At 36.7% G+C, this 22700-nt stretch overlaps 1 protein-coding gene across 6 annotated transcripts in view; it reads right to left on the bottom strand.

Annotated features, from left to right (window-relative positions):
• Positions 1-18484, bottom strand: part of lrp8 (low density lipoprotein receptor-related protein 8, apolipoprotein e receptor) — a 153934-nt gene extending 135450 nt beyond the window's left edge. For all 6 annotated transcript variants that reach the window (XM_084426309.1, XM_084426310.1, XM_084426306.1 and 3 more), the window contains exons 1-2: positions 18289-18484; positions 17340-17459 (exon numbers count right to left, since the gene is read on the bottom strand). In XM_084426309.1, the coding sequence (XP_084282435.1) occupies positions 17340-17459; positions 18289-18382 (214 nt within the window). In that variant the 5' untranslated portion in view covers positions 18383-18484. The remainder of the gene's footprint in view (positions 1-17339; positions 17460-18288) is intronic.
• Positions 18485-22700: the final 4216 nt, after the last annotated feature.

Below are 22700 nucleotides of genomic sequence, written 5' to 3'. Positions count from 1 at the left end.
TAATCTGTCGTTTTTTTTCTCACACGCTCCCTTTATTGATGGGAGCATCGGAATTTTGTCCCCTTACCCCCAGAATGCATCGTAAGCTTTTACCAAAGACATGCACGACAGGTGGAGTGGGAGGAAGTGATGAAGAGAGAGAAAAAGAAAAAAACTCATGTGGGAATAAGGCTGGAAAAACACGGCAAGGTATAACCAAGAAGACAGATCTTCCTCTGCTTGTCATTTCCTCACAACCCTCTTCCTTTCATCTCTGCCTGTAGCAGGTGTGTTATGTTGATGCGTGAGTAAGCATCACACGCCCTGAGAGCTCTGTTTAAAATAGCTCTGACTGCAAAACACAAGCACACTTAAAACGTTCTCCTCCAAAACGCACCTGCACCTCCCACAAGCGACCCTGATGTATTTCCACCCTCAGCCCTCCTCCTGCACATTTGCTCCTTTCACACTCTGTTCTTTTTTTTCGGTCCCTCTCATTTGTTTAAAGCCACTGATTTGTCTGTGGGAAACCAACAAGGATGAGAGAAAGAGAAAAAAAAAGAAGAGAAAGAAAAAGAGCAAGCCCAAAAGATCACTATAATATTCATACTTTGAATATTGACACTACTGTGCGGCAAAGTGAATCAAATTATCTTCGCATTACTCTTCCATTTAAGATTCCTGTTTTAACAACCTCTCTAATCTCTTCCTCTGTCCATCTATCCCTAGTGAGTGTCTCAGAGGGCTTATTAACATCGAGTTTACAGTATAAATATAGCGTTACAGCAGACAAACACACACCTGATATACAGTAAACAAACTCTTACACAGAAATACATTTACTGATGCAAAACTATATATTAGAAGAAAGACTAAAAAACATGCTATTTTTATATGCACTTAAAATTCCCTTATTTAGATGACATTTAATGTGCTCAATAATTCTGGTTATTTCAAATAATTCCAATAAGGTGATTAAATTGCAACAGGCCTACTGACAGCTATTTGCAGATAAAACAACTAGAAGTAATATCTTTCCAATGAGAGTTGGTGATCTGAGGCAATATGAGCGACGGAGACCACTCAGCATAGTTCAGCTTTAAGCAAATGCGCAGCAATGCGATACAGCAACTCCTAATGTAGCACATTACATGCACTGCATGATGAAGTTAGATACTACAGTTGAGTAGAAACGGCAACTATAGCATCAAACAGTATAGTGACTGACTTTCAAGGATTTAATGCGATCTTGTAGGTTAAGCTGCACGATTCTGGATAAATTGAGGATCACGACTTTTTTTTTGTTTCAAATAGAATCACGATTCTGACAAGAGAGGTTCTGACAAAATGTTAATTGCTGCAGTCTATTTAAAAATATTTAAGAAATTGTAATTCAAATTTTTTTTTTTTTTTTTTATCAGTTCAAATACTTTACTTGTTTCATTACTGGAAAAATCTGTGTTTTTGAATGAATCTCTTGAATGAATTATACACTGACAAATACATTTTTAACAGTCCTTTTCATTAAGATTCAACTGATTCATTCAAACGGCTGATTCATTCAAGAACGAAGCATTATATGGTCTTAATGAGTGAGTCATTGAATCATTCATTCAACCAATTCATTCAAAAAGTTGATTCATTCCCCATTCATTTATTTATTATTTTTATATTATTAAAAAGCATGTCTTAAACCAGATGCTAATTTGCGCTGCTCTTGGTAAATTGCGTTGGTCATTATGGAAACGACCCGTCTGCGTCTGTGTTCTTTAATTTGCGTGTTGTCAGTAGATCACGCACATATCTTTCCACTGACATCTAAGCTTTTTTGGTTTTGTGTTCTCACACTAATTTGTCCGAAAATTCTGGCCCTTAATATTAACCTTTTGTTAATTGAACTGTTATATAAAATCAATATCACATTTGTATTCGGCAGCGGCAGCGTCAACGCATATTTGAATGTTTGCTGTGATCGTACTTGTCGCATGGGTGTTTGAATCAAGATCGCAATCTTTTAATTATTAAATCGAGCAGCTACTTGTAGGTGACTGAATTTAAATGCTCTGTATAGACAGGAACTCTCTGAACGGTCCCACACATGCAACACAAATAGCGTGTTTATGTATTAATGTTTTAAATTGTTTTGGGATTTTCTTCAAATCATGCAATGGACAAACTGTGGCATACAAAATACAGAACAGGGGTTTTCAAACCTCTCCTGCAGCCTCCCCAGCAGCACATTTGGATTCCCCTGTGCAGTGCTGGAGAGGCTCTAGGAATGGCTTGAAAACCTGTTGACTACTAGTTGAAACTTTTCCCATCGTTACACACCATGTACTATCACACCACCAAGCCCTACTTATGTGTGATATTCCCCACCATTATCAACACAGCCGAAGACTCTTTAGCTACTAGCTCAATATGGGGAAGAGTTGAGTTTACACACGGCAGGTGGTGTGAGATAATGAACAGGACATCCAGTCCACCATGCTTTGTGCCAGTCTATATGCGACAGTCTCAATCACGGCCCGTACAGACTGACTCTCTACAATCTCTATAATCAATGATGCACTGAGGCAGTGTAGTGAAATAAAGGGCTCTCTGGATTCATGCCCATAAGGTCACTGCCTTTAAGAACACCATTGAGAACAATTGGAAAGTTGTTAACCAAATCGTATAGTTCTCTTAAAGGGACGTTCACTAATTTACTTTGTCTCATGACTACTGTCGCTGATGTGCTTTCTCTCGCCCGCAAACATTTCTTTTCGGCTCTTCTTCTCTCTGAAGAATTGACTCACACTTTGGTTGTTAAATCAAATGCACAAATGAATCACACACAGATGCACGAGCCCCCACCTCCTTTACCCAAAGGCACATTTTGACAGTTTAATATGTCAGAAGGAGCCATTCCTGACCCGCGACCATGATTTCTCACGAAGCAAATTCATTCAAGCTCTCATGCCCTGAAAATATAATTCCCACAATTGTTACCTTTTTCTCACCTCCCTCTCTCTCCCCTCCAACTGCCCTCAAAACAATGTTTAAAAAAAGTGAACAATGTGATCTTATTTAGCCAAATTGTCTGGTCTAAGGTCCAAGAATGCACCTCCAGCAACAACTTAAAGGGCTAGTTCACCCAAAAATGAAAATTCTGTCATCAATTACTTACCCTCATGTCGTTTCAAACCCGTAAGACTTTCAATTATCTTCGGAACACAAATAAAGATATGGAAGAGTGAGTAATGGATTTAATTTTTGGGTGACCTAACCCTTAAATGATTTGAATGCTGAAAGTCAGCTGATCAACAGTGGAACTTGTATACTAGATCATCATTTGTCTTCTTCATAACCATTTCTTATTCCATTTAAAAATGCTTCACAGTCATCCTATTTTCTCTGACGCTCGTGCATGCACGCATACATTCACATAAACACACACCCGGACATCTCAGTGTTTACCATCTGGGTGGAGATAGTAAATAGGATCAATCTCATTAGAAAAGCATTGACGGCAGATATAGCAGAGCAGCCATCATGAGTACGGCTTCCCCGGTTAGTAATTTAATAAGTGGTTTGAAAGCCTCCGCATTAATTTAATTCAATTAGCCAACTTTGTCTCTTGATATCTCTGGGCCTCTTTTGCAGGGAGAAAGGATTACCCATCAGGCATCGCTTTGTGTCCACTACATCTCTTTATGATGTAGAAGCTACTGATCCTTGACTACAACGACAGTATTGAGCAGTAGGTCAATACAACAACAAATCTGAGTGAAACATCTGGTTAAAGTATCCACAGGCTTATGTGTTGAGATAGTTCACAATCCTATTTTTTAAAATAAATAAAGGTAATAGCGAAAGGTAATTTTATGTCATAATTTTATCTTTAAATTGCACAATGTGACTTTATATTCTGCAATTCAAACTTTATTTCTCATAACTGTGTCTTAAATCTCACAATGTCACTTTATTTCTTATTTAAAACTCACAGTTACCAATTATTTTTTACCCAGGCTTCCATCCAATCCAGTCCACTCACTTCCCAATTACACATACAAATTGTAAGTCCATGACACCAAATCAAGTTTCAAGCTTCCCCTATCTGTATTTACTTTGTTAGTTTGCTCCAATGTGCAGCCAATTTATTCTATCATATGCTTCATCACCCTCCAAACAAGTACTAAATTCACTTGGGACCGAAGTGAATCAATCTGGTTGATAAACCTGCAATTATAGTCTCCTCCGCTGGACAGATGAAAGAGCATCTTTTAGAAGGGTTGTGAAGCTCATTTTCTAACATTAGTGTTAGAAGGCTTAAAAGACATTCTGCACATTTCTGCAGAGAGATGAAGGCCTTGCCTCTCTCCATTTCATTTGTTTTCCAAACACCATCCTTGTCTGCTGGCTCTCTTTTCATGCCCTAGCTTCCAGCTCTTTTCTGGTTGTTTCTGTTTTTCTGGTTCTGATCTCATTTCTGAAGTTACAAAGTAAGAGATATTTGTGGAAATTATGTATTGCAGAACTGCCAAAGGGCAATACAAGTTATAGGTAAAATTACTAACAACTTACCAAAAAAAAAAAAAAAAAAAAAAACCTGCGTCCTTGCCAAGTGAATTTACCATTCTTAGGCAGTTCAGTTTCTGACAGGAAGATATTGAGCAATCGTTAATATTTATGAGTGCCAGAGAAGTGAAAATGAAAATAATTAATCAGGGTAACAGAGTTGAATGTTAATTACAGCAGAATCTCTCGCTCGTTTGCTATGTCCATATCTCCACCGAAGGAAAGAACAAAAAGGTAAATGGTGAATAAAATAACAATTAGTTAAGACCTCAGCATTTAACCCTCTCTGTTAACATTCACACTGCTGCAGGCTCTGAAAAAAAGAGCTGAAAGATGAGGTTATGTACTCTGGTATGCAGCATATGAAACATGGAGGAAAAGATGGAGGGAAAGATGAACACCAAAGCCTAAAGTATATTAATTTTCGTTATCAGGAGGGTTCGAAGACGGCGCAAGTACAACAGCGCACGCACAAGAAAAGACAAAAGAGTCACAACAACAATTGTACTGCGCTTAGGGATGGTTACCGAAACCCGGTATTAAACAGGCCCCGGTGCTGAATTATGAAAGACCGCTGTATCGATAAGCTCCAACACAATCGGTTCTGTTGTCGGTACTAGAGAAATTAAGAAAATACATATTTATTATTGCTATAAAGCCACTATCTTGCAAATTTTATATCGCCAGCCATTTCTATACAAAATCATATTAAACCATTTGTCTCTGAAGCATTTTTGCACTACTATTCGCAGTCCATAAGAGAGAGAGAGAGAGAGAGAGAGAGAGAGAAAGATCTCTCTCACACGGAGCCACAGTGCTAATGAGTGACAATGGATGACAGAACAAATCATTTAAACGTGTGGCTAGTTACACATTAGATCTGTGATATGAATCTAATTTTATTTTAGATTTTAGCTTCCAATGATTATAAAAAGAAGATATTTGAGGTAAAAAGATAAAAAACTATAGCCGCATTCTGTATAGCGCAACTTCCTACCTTTCACACCTTTGCGCTGTCATTTCTCCCTAAAACTCAAACTTAAAGTCAGAATCAGCACAATCAGTGATTGTTGTAAACTGCAGTCTCTACTGTTGCTAAATTGCGGAACGCGTTTGAAGATAAAAAGAGCTATTAAAAGCACAAAAATCTAGGCAAGAGACGCTGTTTCCAAGGCGGCGAGCGCTCTGCACCGGTCTGCAACGGGTCAAGCAAATTATACTTTGGGCTTTGTGTGCTAAACGATCGAATATACAAATATGTCACAATGACCTGCTTGGAGATTCACTTAAACACAGTTTATGTCTTAAATTGACGTAAATAGTTGGGAGAAAATATGGTGCATCAGTTGCCAATTAGATCTGCACTTTAGTTAGTGTGTAATGTTGCTGTTTGAGCATAAACAACATCTGCAATTTAAGTTACAACGCTCAAAGTTCAAAGCAAAGGAAGATATTTGCTTTTAAAGAAATCGTTTTTTAAGGACTACAACAAATGGCTGGTAGGGACTACACGACATTCCTCCAGGTTTAGTGATATCACTAACCCTAAAATTTACATACACCCCACCCCCAGGAACGCGCAGTCCATGTTGAGAAGAGGAAAAGTTGTTGTAGTAGAGCACATTTGTGAGTCTGCTCAAGCTGTCGCATCCGTCTTTTCACATGCAATACAGTACATAACACAAATACAACAGCATGTCACTCTGTAGGCATCTAACAACAGTTCCCACACAAGCGATTTTATAGATTAGCATGACAGAATATGCTAATATATTGTGTTTCTTATTCACACATGAATTGGCACCTCTTGTCCAGACCTCAAATTCATTGAAAGTCTTTGGGATTTGCTGGAGTACACTTTACAGGGTGCTTGACTCTTGTATTGTCAATTCAAGATCTTGACCAAAAATGTATGCACCTCTTGAAGAATATAACATCACAATACTTATTTCCATCAACTATTAAACTTATATTCCATTAATTAATATTCTCATTTTATACAGAATTGTGCAGCTCTACTATACACCAAGATCGCATTCAAAAGCGATTTCAATACCCCACATATTGATAGCGGCTCCCTGATGTCCACGAATTATAGGACTATACACAGAGAACGCGTGATTGCCAATTCAAAAGTCAAAGTGAAAAGCGAGCGTGAATTCAAAATACCCCCCCCACCCGGTGTTATCAGCAATACCAGTGTTGTCGCAAGCTTATATACCGGTCTGAAAATTCTCACTATCGTATTCCTCTTCGTGGGTTCAACGTTTTTCTCTGTAACATTAAGGAGTTTTGACTTTTATGCTGTTGAATTTTTGATGATCACGTTAGTTTACTTGAGCATAAGCAATCTTCTATCCGCTCCTGGTTTACGTAGAATTTCTTCTTGGCTTGTTTTTGGATCCAAGGATGCTGTACTATTTCAAAAGATCCATAACAGCGCCCTATACCGTATAACATGGATTACTGGAAACGCTCAAAAAATGGTGGGGAAAGAGTTAACTACTTTTAATTTGACACAGCATCTTAAAAAGATGGTGTGTGAGACTGAAAAACAGTGAGACATAACGCAAAATATGTCATCTATCACGTTTAAATAGACCAGCTAATAAAATAAAAATAAAAAGGTCATCATGATGTTTGTGATTCATTGTGAATAACTGATGAATAAATCAGCATATCATGTAAATAATGAATCAAAAAGTTTAAATCAATAGACAGCCTGTCTATTCTCTAAAGTGTAAACCCACATGGTAGCCAGATCGGTGTGCTCTCACCTCAGCAAAGATCAGACAGGGTAATCTAATTACTGAAACAGTGCAGTCTACATTACTGACTAGCTGTAGCTCTGAAGTTTGTCCTGCAGTCGTGCTGAGAGGTCCGGCTGGAGTGGACAGACCTGCTCTGCACTCATTAAAGTAGCTAAGCACCACCTGGGCTCTGCTCTCAAAGCTCATTAGACTGGACTTTAAAGCACTAGTTCAACCTCAAATTAAAATTCTGTCATCATTTACCTTCATGTTGTTAGTGTTATTTTGTAAAATGTCTGAGCTGCTAATTTAAATACCATAGAATTTAATAGGGACACACATAACCAAAGCTGAGGTGATCAAGTGATGCTAATTAATGCTTAATAAATGGGTACAGGGTTCTGTGTCATCAACTAAGACATGAATGAACTTGCCCTATCCTCTAGTGTGATGGACATGTGATGAGTGCACTCAACGTGCACACACACACACACACACACACACACACACACACACACACACACACACACACACACACAACACTTAAATTCAAATGATTTATGTAAAGATATTGTGTTATCAAAATTGAACTAAATAAATAAATAATTCTCAACAATAACTACTGTTGTCATTTGTATGTATATGTAATGACCAAACAAACGTATGCAAACTACTTCCAATGGTTCAAATGGTGTTATAGCTATGAAAGCTGGGCGATTTAGTTAAAAATGTTATATTAATCTTATTTCTTTTTTTTTATATCTACACACTTACACTTAAAAATCTCAATACATAAAAAAAAAAAAATTTCCCATGGACACCGGAACACAAATGAACTGTTGAACAGTTTTGAATCGATTTGTTGAAACAAACAAATTTGAAATGATTCACGAAAATTTAGTTTTTAGGAAACTTACCTAATGGCCAAATAAAAAGTGCATTAAATCATTGCAATATTCAGTGTTGCTTGGGTTTATTTCATTGCCAATAAAATCATGACAAATATACTGTTCAATCTATCGTTCAGCCCTACTTATGCCGTTTGAAATCCTCATGTAAAGTCTGTTCCTAGTCAAACTGTAGCAGCATGCTTAACTTAAGAACCTTAAGGAAAGTACATGCTTTGCAGTTTACACAGATCAACAACTAGTCTATGCAAGTCTTTCATTTCGGTTATGAAAGCAAAATTTCACCAAGCTTTGTGCAGGTGTATTATTCAAGGCTAAACAGAAAACTTAACATATATGAACAGTTTTATGCATGCAAAAACACACCAAAAACGCGCGCACACACACATATATACATTATCTCTCTCTCCCTTTCTCTCACTCTCTGAATTGTATTATTACTGGTGTGGCCTGTGCTGGAGACTTGGGGCCTCACACTAATCTTGCATGGAGACAGGGCTATTGGGGAAGTGTCAGGGTGCTTGCAAACAGGAGGAACGCTTGCACGGAAATGAAAATAAAGAAAAGGCGGAGAGGAGGTGATGGGTCCCACCATGCTGGCAAGGAGAGAGAGAGAGAGAGAGAGAGAGAGAGAGAGAGAGAGAGAAACATGGGAGCACAGAGCACAGAAGTGCTGGAGAGTCAAAGAGATAAAGAGACATTGAGGAGCTACTGGGGGCTTTGAATTTGAAAATGGGAGGATGGGCAAAGTGAGGAAGATACTCAAGGAGTAAGAAAGGGGGAAAAGGCCTTTCATGAGGCCCTCAATTTGAATTTTTCAGATTATATACAAGTAATTAAGTTTAAAGTTGTTGAAAAAATGTGTTCTTCAAACTATAGGTTGGTAACACTTTTAAAATGGCAATAAAAACTAAATTTGAAAAACTAAATTTATTTTTTACTGGAATTCAGTAAATAAGAGTAAAAACCTCAACATCCTCCTTTTCTTGTTCACTACAGTCAGTTCTCATCTTCAACAAACCACTACAAACTTCCACATTTTCTAACCAGGTGGTCTGCGTGTGAGAAAGTTGATGTTCCCCTTCAACTAAATGACAATCAGGAAATGCATTAAAGAAGATGCCACGCTGTGCCACATAAGGCAGAATATAACACATGCATGCACACACAAACAAATCTCAGTAGGCGGCACAAAAATTTAAACACGACTAGTGAAATGCGCAACATCCTCCCAACACTCAAACCACTGACAGATCGCAAATAAGGATGCACAACATATCAGAATATATCAGTACCATATTGTTATTATTATCAAAAAGACATTTTTGTCGATATTGGATATTTAATTGTGAATCTTAATTTTCCCTATTTCAAATAAATCTTTAAAAACATTGATCATTTAATAACACTTAAATATTTTGGAAATCTCAAAATATACATACTGTAATGTTGTGATGCCTAAATTTACTTGTAGCATTTACATTTTATTTTTAGTGTTTTATTATTTATTATTATTTATTATAGAATCGTAATATCGGCCAGTTACCGGCCATAACATGAAAATAATTACTGAATTGTCGGTCTCGGCAGTCTAAAGTATAAAAAAGGATCTGACCATGTGTGTGTACAGTATGTGAGAGTGTAATAATCTGAAGAATGTTCCAGAGCACCACTGAAAGATTAAGTAATGTCAAAAGAGCTCTCTCTCTCTCTCTCTGAAAGCATAAAAGTGCAGGAAAAAAAAAACCTTCCAACATCATTTTCTATCCTTCAGCAAGAAGAGCAGCATAAAATATACACCAACACTCCATGTCGTAAATACAACTGTGGAAGTCGTTTAACTTCCTCATCTCAACGGAGGATCATAGCTACTTAGAGCAGATACCAGTCCCTTCTGCACTGCAGTGATTTAGGACACTTTTCAGCTCAATTTCCACAGCTGACACAGTAAAGAAAACATTGAGGAGAAAGGTAAGGACCCGTGTGAATAAATGAGACTGAGAAAAGACTGGCCAAGTTGTAGACAAACTCAAAAGAATTATAATCTCCGAGGCTGTGAGACCCAAAACCACACATTGGGAGAATGTCTGTCAGTGCACAGATGGGTATTAGCCAAATGATTTATTCATTAAAAACAGGTATTGAAATATTCTTCGGATTCTATTCCAGGCCAAAATTGGGAAAGTGACAAGCGAGCGAGAGCATGAATAACATAAATGTAAATAAAGCCGAGTCATGTTGAAATATTCCACTAATCTTGGCAGGGATTAGATAGTCATAGAAGTATGCTCTGATCAAAAAGGAACTGGGATTTGGGGGTTTGCAGTACCATGCCAAACAATACATTCATATACACACACATACATACACACATACATACACACACACACACACACACACACATATATATATATATATAAAAACAAACAAGCTTGTAAATTATATGTAACAACAAAACAAAAAGACTTCCGCTTTCTGTTGTGTTGGTACTGCTTTATAAAACACAGTGCACAACATGTAATGAATCAATTCTGACAATAACACGAGTCAACGAACTGAAATGGTCAGACTCCTCAAAGAATACTTTTGGATTATTTGCTCGCTCACTGAACGAAGGGTAAGAACTGCCGAGTTGTGTACCTTCTGAATAAAAAGAATAAAAAAATTGCCAATTTATAAGTTTAAGGACATATTTCAATGTGATTTTTAGAGAAATATGCACATAAAATAGTAAAAATGAATTGATATCATTCACACATGGGCTGGGATAAAGTTTGACATTGCAAAGGATTTGTATCTGCCATTGTGCAATTGAAACCATAAAGACTGCAAATCAAGGGAAACGCTTGTCACATTACCTGAAAAGAAAGAAAAACTGGAACTGTGGAACTGGAACTAGTAAAAGGTATGGTGAACTCTTCATTTACTATTTACTAATGACATGAATGAATTTGTAAATATAACCATATGTTGTTGTTTATTTGGGATTGAGGGGTGACAATGTGATAAATGTGCACATTTTTGAGTTTAAAACCATCCAAAAGCACAGATCCTACATAGAACCTCAGCCAAAGGTGCTAAGGTTGATCAGTAACGTTTGGAAGGTGGGTTTTAGTAAGAGGTTAATATAGTGGTGCAGCAGGGATGATGTATATTTTTGTAGGCCAAAACCCGGAAACAGTTAGCATTTAAGCATTTCGGGTTCCATCGTCCGACGTCCGGACGTCATTTGTTTCTTATAATGGGTTTTTAATTAAATGCCTGAAATAAGGTCTGTGGTTAACACAAGCTCAATATATTTTCACATTGTATTCAATGACATAAAAATCATCAGTAATACCCTTGTGATTTTATAAAGCATTTACTTGTCTTGAAAAAGGCGGTTACTAACAAGTGGCTAAATGCAATGGGACAAGAGAGGTTGTCAGGGACATTAAACAACATCATAAACACGGAATAATTACGCTCATACACACTAGACCACTTTTACAGCCTCTATGTGTTTATAATCACGCTCTTGCAATCCATTCTTTTTTCTTTTCTTTTTTATAAAGACTGAAAGAGTTTTAGAAGCTTAACGGTGGTGACGTTGAAGTCATGTGACCATAGTCTAGTTCGTTTAAAGCCTACGTTTAGCTTTTTACCTCTGGTGACTGTATTTAGGCTTCAAAATTCTAAATTTATGTGAAGATTATCATGATGAACAAAACGTAAGAATCATTAACTTGTTGGTCATGGTCATGGTCATCCAAAAGGTTTTTGTTGAGGGAACCAGGGTAACTTCTGGGTTGGCCAACAAAAATACATCACTGCACCATTCTATACAGAGCCACCCACTGCAAAACCAAAATCCTCTAGGAAGTCTGAAATGAGTACCATGTGTGAGAAGAAGCATCCTATTTCTTATCTTATCCTCTTTCTACACCCTCTCTTCTTTTTACAGGCCTGCCAAACAAATCACTGGCCTGTGGCTGATTGTACCGCACACCTTGATGAGCAGAGACCACCTGGAACCCATCTACAACAAGAATACAATGTAGGGAAAAAATAGATAAATGAAACAAAAAATGTGTTATTACCACTTCAGCTGCCCTTCACCAACGGTTAGTGTGCTGGAGGCAGTGTCTTTGTTCACCTCTCCCTTTATTCAGTTTCTTTCTCTCCTTATGTGTCTGTCACATTCCCCACCCCCACTTACTGAGAACAAACAGAGCCCCAAGATTTCATATCAGTAAGTAGCTCATGAAATTCACCCGAAAAGCTTATCCACAATATCCAGGCAATATCCACAAAAACGTGATTGAAAACACGTACATTGTCTCTCTTTGTTTCGTCCTCTCTCGCTCTCCTTAGCTCTATTACACTTCCTTAATGAAGAAATGTTCACAATATATCAGCATTACAGAGGAAATGCAAGTCAGAACAATCCCATATACTCTCTAAAGCTTCAGAATTGTGTATGTATGCACAAGAGTGTTGAAAGTGTGACAGTTTCAAGAGGACACAGACTGAATGCTTCATGCTAATGAATGTTCGCACATTCAAACAAGACATCATTTTGGCATAAGTGCTACTTGGGTAAAAACAAGCCTCTGTTTAGTAAATTGAAGAGTTTTTTTTCACAAACGGGACCTTCTTGCCCTTGAACTCAAATAACCCCGCTGATCTGGCATATCCACACAGCACATGGAGAGGCACTAATTGGATTTATGTTATGCACATACACAGCTCATGGTCACCTGGGTCTTTGTTTCACAATAACTTCACTCCCGCCATCACATCACACATGCTCAATCTCACAAAAGGACCAATGAAACAAAAAAGCACGTGGGCAATAAAAAAAAAAACAGCAATAGTTTTATAGTCACAAATAGTTTTATTTATGAAGAATATCCTGAGAACTGAGGTCCAAAATGACAAAAAGAATTCCAAGACTCCAAATCAAATAGCTTGGTGAGACAAACAAACAAAATATTAAATTGTTATTCACAAAAAAAAAAAAAGACATCCACACTAACTCTCCTCGAGCATTCGAGAGTTCGGTAGAAAAGTAGCAATGCCCAATTCGAGAATGAATCGTTCTTTGGAGTCTGATTTTTTCAAATGAATCAGTCTTTGATCAGAATTTAACTGATCCAGTTTTCAACAGTTAACAGACCATAGGGAGAATCAGTGAAGAATTAATTATTCATCACTCAAACAGTCTGTTTATCAGTCAAATAAATCATATTACATGAAAGTGAATAAATGATGACAGGACAGAATGTTAATTTTTGAGTGAAATTTTTTTTGGGAATGCAGAAGCAAGAAGCCTGCTGTGCTGATTGACCACAACAAAATCGATATAGTTTGCAGTCTCTTTCCCAGAAACGACTCAGAGACCAATTCACCAGAAAAGGGATGTAAAACATAAAACGCAAGTGTAATAAAAGAAAATCAAAGTGAGGGGAAGGGTGCAGCACAGTGACATCTGCTCCATAATTACACAGGTCTGAACATATAGTGAATCACTTAGAATGACAGTACACATCAAAAAAACAAATATAGATTTCAGGCTTAAACTCTCCTTTCTTCCTGTTAATAGGCTCAGGGCTGTTACTGTTTTATTAAACTTGCACATTTAAAAAAAAAAAAAAGAAAAAAAAAGCACATTTACATTTCCATGAGGAATACTTCCTACCTCAAAGTAAACAAATGAGATCCTCCTCACAAGGTGTTGCAATACTTGGAGAGCAGTACCAGGAAAAGATTGTACTAGAAGCAGTGTTTGCTTACTCATTTAGCTCCGCTTTACTCTGTGTGTACTGTTACTATGTGTGTGTGTGGATTGATTAAGAAAGGAGTGCATTCAGACACGTAATACAGGAGCTCATTCTAATAGCTACACGTAATGCATAACCCTACTACTACTAATACAGACAAGCTATGTTAGTTGTAACGCTGCACGGCCATTTAATATAAAAATGAGATATTATTCCCACAGGCATCTCTTGTGTCTCTGAAACACGCTATGCCATGTGATACAGGTGGTTAGGCTCATTATCTCAACAGATTCAATAACCATTCCATGGGAGACAGGATACCTGATTATGTCTCTGACCTCTTGTACGATATGTTCTATTTGACCTCTTTTTTAAGAGATTGAGAGAAAAATTAATTATTTTCTGTGTTTGTGTATGTGCAAGAGAGATATGGAGTGACCCCTTGTTAAGGGTATGTGAAGCACTTGGTTACTTAAAATTAGCCATTAAAAATCTGTTGTAATGTCCAACGCAATACGTGTAAAAAGAAAAAAAAGAGTCAAAAAGAAAAAAAGAAAAATGGCCTGTCACCTCTGTCAGGTTTTTCCCTGTAGGCCAGGTCTTACCTCGTAGAAAATAAATTCATCATGAAATAAAAGATACAATAAAGAATAGTGACGAAAAAATACCCAAGTCAAACTCAACTCAAAATCTTTTTTTTTCTTCTAGTTTTTCATACAAGTAAGGATTTCAAGCTGCAAGATATCTTTGACACATTTCTGCTGCCCAAAACAAACGCCAAACAGAATACACCACTGTTCAAAAGTCTTTAAATAAATGAATACTTTTATTCAGCAAAGATGCATTAATTCCATCAAATGTGATAGTAAAAACATTTACAATGTTACAAAAGCTTTGCATTTCAAACAAATGCTGTTCATTTGAACTTTCCAAATAAAATGATCACGGTTTAAAAATACTAAACTATTTTCAACACTGATAATAATAATAAATGCTTTCTGAGCACCAAATCAGAATATTAGAATGATTTCTGAAGGATCATGATTCATGTGACATTGAAGATTGAATTAATGGCATCCTAAAATTCAGCTTTGCCGTCACAGTAATAAATAACATTTTAAAATATAGCCTACTGAAATTTAAAACGGTTATTTTAAATTGTAATATTTCACAATATTACTGTTTTTACTATATTTTTGATCAAATAAATACAGTCGCGCATAAGATACTTGATCATCTGAGTGTACAAGCAAACTCCAAAGAGTCTTTTATCTCCAAATTTGCAAGTTACAATCATTATTGTCACTTATTTCTGGCTATTATGGTTATCACATTCCAATTTTGTCTTAATCTCTTCACAAGACTACTTTCAGCTATTCTGTTTGTTTGTTCACAAACAAGTACAGGGGAAATGTTTGTATCATAGCCCAAAACCAACAGCAAGTAAACAAATCATTATCAACACTACCCTGCAAAAAAAAAAAAAAAACTTTTTATAGTTTGGGATTTTTGGAGCTATTGCTATAAAATGTACTATCGAAGAACTTTTGTCAACATTGATTCATGTCGTAATAAATAAATGTCCGTGTGACGTTCATCTAAGACTGAAGGCCATCCTGAGACACATAAATAGTCTCTAGCCACTAAGCCAGTCTCTACCGAAGAGCCCACTTCATCTTCAGACACAAAGCTCTGTGATTAGAATTTGGTATACTGAAAAAAAGACAGAAAGAAAGGGAGAGGGAGCAGTATGTGTTGTGAAGTGTTGCTATTACCGTCTCCATGGGCAACTAAAGAGGAATCCTGCCAATTCTGTGAGTAGGTTGTGTCTGCGAGGGGAGTGCAAAGCACAATCCTTAAGGTATTATTCTAATTCAATGTCTTTCCAAGTCCACAGAAAAACATCCAGAAGAGAGAGGGGAGCATTCAACCCTGCTGACAGCCCAAGAGAGTGCTTCTACCTGGGGAGTAACCCCACAGATACCCTGCCTGCTGGAGATACCACATGAAATGGGACACCTTTGCATGAATCCATTTAAACAAGCATAACCGAAGCCAAGAAAACACCAGGTGAATGTGACAAACCTGAACCTGGGGGATTGATAGTTGGCAATGGCACAAGATCTGAGCATAATGCTTTCATGATTTTTCTTAAATCAAACTGGAACAAATTAAAATAATATAAGTCAGATCAGGTGGTTTCATTTCAAATAAATAAAGTAATGAATAAAAATGGGTCATCTAAATAAGCAAAAATCAAAAGCCACAAAAAAAAACTCCCAGCAAGATTACCGATGTGTGTAAATTCACGCTTTTTGGGAACAAGGTGGAGGCGTCTCTTTCTCCTATTTGATAAATGCAACCAACCATTCCTGCCCTACATACTAGTTTGTTTACAGCTGAGAAAGCTTAGCAGGCGGCACACAGCACCACTCATAAATATGGAACAAGAGCAATAGAAGTATGACCTTTATAATCCTACATCCTACATGACTAAAACACTGTTGCTGTATTTGATCAACATGTCCAGAATGCAGTGCAGATTTGTGAGATTGTCACATTATGGCATGAAAACGTAAAAGTAACAGCAAGTTCGATTTTAATTCCATCAGTTTTCAGAAAAAGGCATTCTCTCTACTGCGCCTCCGAACACTCCACTTTACCATATTCATCAACTAACCAGGATAATTAATGCACTTGCAATTAATACTGTGACCAATACATCGGAATAATTACATTTTGTGGCAGTTGTGCCTTTCTCTCCTCTGCTGTAGCCTACAGCTCAATTAAGTCATTCGACTTGCTGATTACGATTTTTATGTTTGTCTTTCATTAACAAGTCCTGCAAAAATCAATCTTGCCTGTGTCAACCTTCCAGCAAAGTCCTACTTACATTCATAGCTAATAACAGGATGTCTGTGTCTAATAATACGCTCAAAATATGCCATGCACAATGTCCATTTTAGACATATTACATGTCACTATTATTAATTACAATAATAAAGTGTGATTACAAGCAGCTTCACAAAAAAAATTAAGTGCATTGTCTATTACTGATACATACTACACAGTAAAGCGAACACTGTAATCTACACTTATGTATACAGTGTGTGATGTCATACTTTACAAATCATAAAAATAGGAAGTAAAAGTTCCAGTGTAGAGGTACCTAAAGCCACAACTCGTGACAGTTGGAGTCTTTTCAAAGAAACAGTGTGCCAAGATTATGCCTGTGGTTTCAAAACCCAGTGAGTAGGCTAGTCTAGACAGACAGCATTTCTGGTAAAAACAGTTTTTTAAGACCTTAGTTGAAAGAGGAACAAAGATGGTACCTTCATGGCTACATAAGACACCTGTAAAAAGAGGTTCAAATTACTCACGGCAGTTCTCCTCGTCGCTGTTATCCGAGCAGTCATCATCATCATCACATCTCCATGGAGTCGGGATACATCTGCCGTTCCTGCACTGAAACTGACCGCTTTCACAGTCTGGTTTAGTTCCTGTCATATTAAGAAGTTGTGTGTAAATACAGGGTGCAAATTTTGGGGGAGATCAAGTTATTAACTAAAGGCAATGATCACCACAGACACTGTTCGACCAATATGAGTTTTTCCCTTTGCCCTCCCCAAATCTCTACTTTAACCCATCCAACTTCCACAAAACAAAATGTTGGGGGACTTACTATGTACAATAATATATGTATCATTATTGTACATTTATCACAAAGAACATGCTTAAACAGCTCAAACTTAAAAAACTTCAAACTAAAAAAAAAAAAAAAAGTTAAGACGTAAAGACATTCTTAGCAATAGTTTACTATTTTACAAGTATCTGTATAGTCCTACATAATTTTATGCTAAGTTCTGTTAACAGCTGTCAAACAATACTGTCAGTGTCAGTATGACAGGTTGCAGTAAATGTATCATAAACTATAAATGGCCAAGGATAAATGAAACGTGTGCATAAAAACACATCTAAATGATACTGTTGACACATTCAATGAGAGTAAAGTTGCGCTATTGCGTACGGGTTACTTTCAATGGTGTAACGTATACGGATTTATACTAATACTATGCTACTATAATTACATTTTATATAACAAATGCTTCCTTCTTATTGTGCTCACAACGAACACGGCAGGACAAGAACAACATGCACTTGCTCAGATTGTCGTTTTTTAAAAATATAAGCTGTATAAAGAGATTAAAATGATATAGCGCGCAAATAATGTCTCGTCATCGGAAGTAGATGCACGCGGCTCCGCCGGTGTTTCTACAGCATCAAATTACATTCATAACAGCGGACTGTCAGCGTGGAGCAGACACTTACCATTCACCAGCAGAAACCCCACGAGTATCATATGTAAAAGCAGCAGTTTCCCTATAGCCGTCCACATCTTTACAAATAAAGACGTTATGCTCATACGGAATATAAAAAGCCCGTGCTGTACAGTGTCTACCGTGCTGTACAGTGTCTACCTCCTGTCTCCGTGCAGTCTGCGCTCTGACTCCACAAGCTCCACTCTGCTTTCGATACCAGTTTGAATCGATGACGCCAACGCGGAAGGGCGGGGCCATGCCTGATGACTTGTACGTACGGGCGGGGTTAATTTTGAGAAATTGAACAAAACATGTCATCAATCTTCTACACAGTTGAAGAGATGAAGAGATTCGTGGGCATTGTAGATTACACATAATTTTATAGATTGAGAGTTTTGTAACAAAAAAACAAAATAACTGAAATAAACGTGATTCTTAATAGTTTTGGGCTCATACTAATAATATTAAAATATAATCTAATATGAAAACATAAAATGGGAATGTTTATGAAAAATGAACAGGTGCTGCACTTTTGTTGTATTTAATTTATGAATGGTGATCTACACTTACAAACATTAAAGCACACTTAAAGAGCAACTTGCAGGTTAAATTTATAACTGAATTAATACTTGATTTTGTCTGAAGAGGTTTTTTAAAAACACATATGTAGAAATTACTAATGAAATCTAATTGGTTGTAGAGATTTTGATGAAAATGTGCTAGGCTCTGGAATACGCCTTTCCCCCTATAGCAACGCGTCATATGACGTATGCCGAGGTAAATATGAGCTCGCGTTCAGCCAGCGCTCTCATTGTGGGTGTACTGTAGTAGTTAGAGCAGTAGTGAGCGACAGAGAAAGTTTTAGATCGAGTTTTAGAGAAGCCATAATGGTAAATTATTGTGTTTGTGCTGGTTGCACAAAATCCAGCCTGTCAGGACATCGTGTCCATCATTTTCCTTCTAGGAAAAACAAGGCTTTTCGTTCTTGGGTGCGTTTTGTTCAGGTGAAGAGAGCAGACTTCATTATTTTTCTATACATTGACTTGTTGGGTCTTCTAACCTGCAAGTTGCTCTTTAAATAGCCATATTGGTAAATGTTTTTAGAGTAAAATAGAAAACATTTATATTGTTATCTAATTTAAAAAAATGTGAGTAAAGAGTATTTAAGTGCATTCCCAGAAATCCCTGCAAAACCCATTACATTTCTTTATATTATCTAACAAGTCATATTTCTTCCTATTTAATTATTAAGTCCATTGTTGTTACATTTGATGTTATTTAATTCATGTTTGTTGTATTATTTTAGATTCTAGTCTCTAGAAAGTTGTTTAAGGGGTAGCTGCAGGGAGTGGCTGGCATTATAAACAGGAAGCTGTCGGGATTGCAGCGCTATGATAAATTGTTCCTCCTTCTTAAGTGTGAAAAAAGAGAATAAGAGGGAGAAAGAGAGAGAGAGAAAGAAGTTGAATGTTTTTTCTTAGTTGAGAAGGCATCACCATCAGTCAGTTGGGCTCTTTTCTCACATGCACTGAATCGACTGTTAGAAACAGCTTCCTCTGCTTGGGTTCTTTCTGAGAGATTACTTTTACTGCATTTCTAGCATCAGTTTCTGCTATGAATCACTAAGTTAGCCATAATAAGAAGCTCTGTGGCTAATTTTCTGTTGTGAAAATAATCATCAACCGTAACGTAAAGGAGAATTTAACCCAACCTATCATATTCTCATGCATAATTTTAGTTCAGAACTAAAGTCACAACACCACAACTTTGATTTTACTGGACCCCATGAAGTCATAATAGCTATTGGCTATTGTCTCTCCCCAAACTTTCTATTTCAATAGGCTATGTAACCAATACATTTAGACAAGAAAGAATTGTCGCGAGATTCATTGACTCTTTAAGGCACGACACAGGCAAAACCAGTTTTATGCACAGGTCAATTTTGAGATTTTGCTTCAATAACATGTGGGGGTTTTTTTTAGACTAGTGGAAAGAAAACATACAAAATACACATTTAAGTGTTTATTTAATCTGTTTGCATTTGTAGATTTTGAATACATAGGCTACTGTGTCTTTAAAGTTTATTTTCTCAAAATAAGCCAGAAATTTCCACTTTAGTAGCACTGACAGTACATACTGTACACCAGACTTTTCAGTTTATTCATATCTATATTCTTAAAGTTTTAACAGATGGGTTTATAGATGTATATTCAGCAGATTTATAATAACATTTTAATAAAAAATGTGTGTTTTTCTGATTTATATAGCCTAAATTGTGATATCTCTATGTAAAAACATTCAACTCTAATATGACAACAAAATGAAACAAGAATTTTGAACATGCTTATTCCAATGTTCAGATTTCTGTTTTGAAAATGTCTACAAATTAGTGCATATTTAATTAGATAATGCCAAATTTGCATATTTAAACATAACATTTTAGAAAACTTGTAATACAAATCAATTTTTCAAGAAAAATTCAAACCTGAAAAATTGTGTGAGAGCATCAGAACATGAGAGCGTAGGTCAGCTGATCATTTTTTTCTCTCTCTTTCAGTGGCAGAACTCGCCGTAACTGCCAGAACTACTCTCTGCCAAGTTGCTGACCCAAAAAACAGAGAGATGTTTAGTCGATAACTGGCCAGTGGCCCACCAGCTATTCAGGTGAGAAACAGGGTTTCATCAAAAGATATGACAGTGCTGAACTTCCACACTGCAGAAACAACCGGAGATGCCTGAATGGTTGTTCCTTGCCCTCTTTAGAAACACAGGTTCTATTTGAGGAAGTGTATGGTTGTTAACGTGGTGTGCTTTGCTTAGTCTATTTTGGTGTGGTTTGGAAGTTAGATTCCAGTCGCTGATGTTTGAATATTCCATTGATTAGACTGTAATGATACATTTTACACAAATCACCTCAGTGGGTAAAAGGATGTGAAAGGGGGACCTTGGAGATATGCATGAATTCATCCCTTTTGCCAATCAGACTGGATAGTGTGAGAGCCCTTATTATCCCTCAGACCAAACTCATGTTTTTGCCTCCATTCTCACCCAAGCTATTCTCTATTTCAGACATATTGAAACATAGTGAGGCTCTAGAACTTAAAGCAATATTACAAGTGAGCAGTAAAGTGAACAAAAAATAAATATTAGGTTATGTATTCACCCTCATTTAGTCCTAACCCTGTAAGACCTTCTTTCTTCTGTGGAACAGAATAGGATAAATCTTGAAGAATGTATCTCTCTTTTCTGTGCAATTACACTGAAAATAATAATAATAATAATTCTGGTACAATTCACAATTACAATGACCACTTTAAATTAAATGTGACATTTTGAAATATAGAGACTGATATTTTCTTGTAAAACGTACTCCAGTAATTTTTGTTTTATTTACAACTTCGCAAAATATTTTTGTACAGTCTACAATGAATCAAAAAAAATAATTTGGTCCATACTTATTTTGCTCTACATTTCAAGTGTCAGTCTCAGTCTCCATTTATTGTAAATGCATGGAAAACAGGGAGTACAATTCTTCATAATTATTTAATGTTGTTTTCCATAAAGGCGATACTTTCATAGGTTTGGAGCAACATGAGAATGCTAGCACATAATGTTCATTTTTGTGTCAATATGATCTTCTGTGGTAATCCATAGCATGTCACAGATGCTGTTGATAGACTACAATGCTGACGAAAGTACAGTGAACCTGAAATATTTCATAAAATACATGAGGGCTTTGTCAGACAAAGTTTGTCTGGTCCACATGAACCCATTAGATCCTGCTGGCAGATGTTGTAACTGCACCAACTGTGCAGAGGTGGACAAAGTACACAACTTCCTAAGTACAGATACTACTGGTCAAATATTACTCCGTTACAAGTAAAAGTTGTAAAGACCGATTTTTACTTAAGTAAAAGTACAGAAGTACTTGTTTTTAAAAGTACTTAAGTAACAAAAGTAAATTTCAATGTATTGTTATATTATTGTTGCATTGTTGTGTAATACTTACAGTACCTTATGCCTCTGAATCTATGCCTGCCTTCCCATCAATATCAAATTTATTTCGAGAACACAGTTCCAGTAGTGGGATTGAATGTGAGATTGAATAAGTGCACTCAATAACGTCCACAATGGTTTTGGACACCCAAATGGCTGTTCCCTCAAATAGTGCCCTATTTAAAGTTGTTTGGCTTTAAGTATGAATACATTAGCCTTACTGTTATCTATAAGTTAGTGTGCACCAAAACAATGACAAATTCGCATTTAGAAGACCAAACCCAACGTTGAAAATGAAAATCAGGTTGATGTCAGAATCCAACGCCAGATTGACATTAATCTTCAACGTTGGACAGACGTATTGTGGTTGAAAACGTCAATCCGACTTTCATTTCCAGCCAAAATGCAACCCCTGCAAAAATGCAA

This window comes from Rutilus rutilus, assembly GCF_951802725.1.
Source record: "Rutilus rutilus genome assembly, chromosome: 12".
Lineage (NCBI taxonomy): Eukaryota > Metazoa > Chordata > Actinopteri > Cypriniformes > Leuciscidae > Rutilus > Rutilus rutilus.
This window is presented reverse-complemented; position numbering and strand designations above follow the sequence as displayed.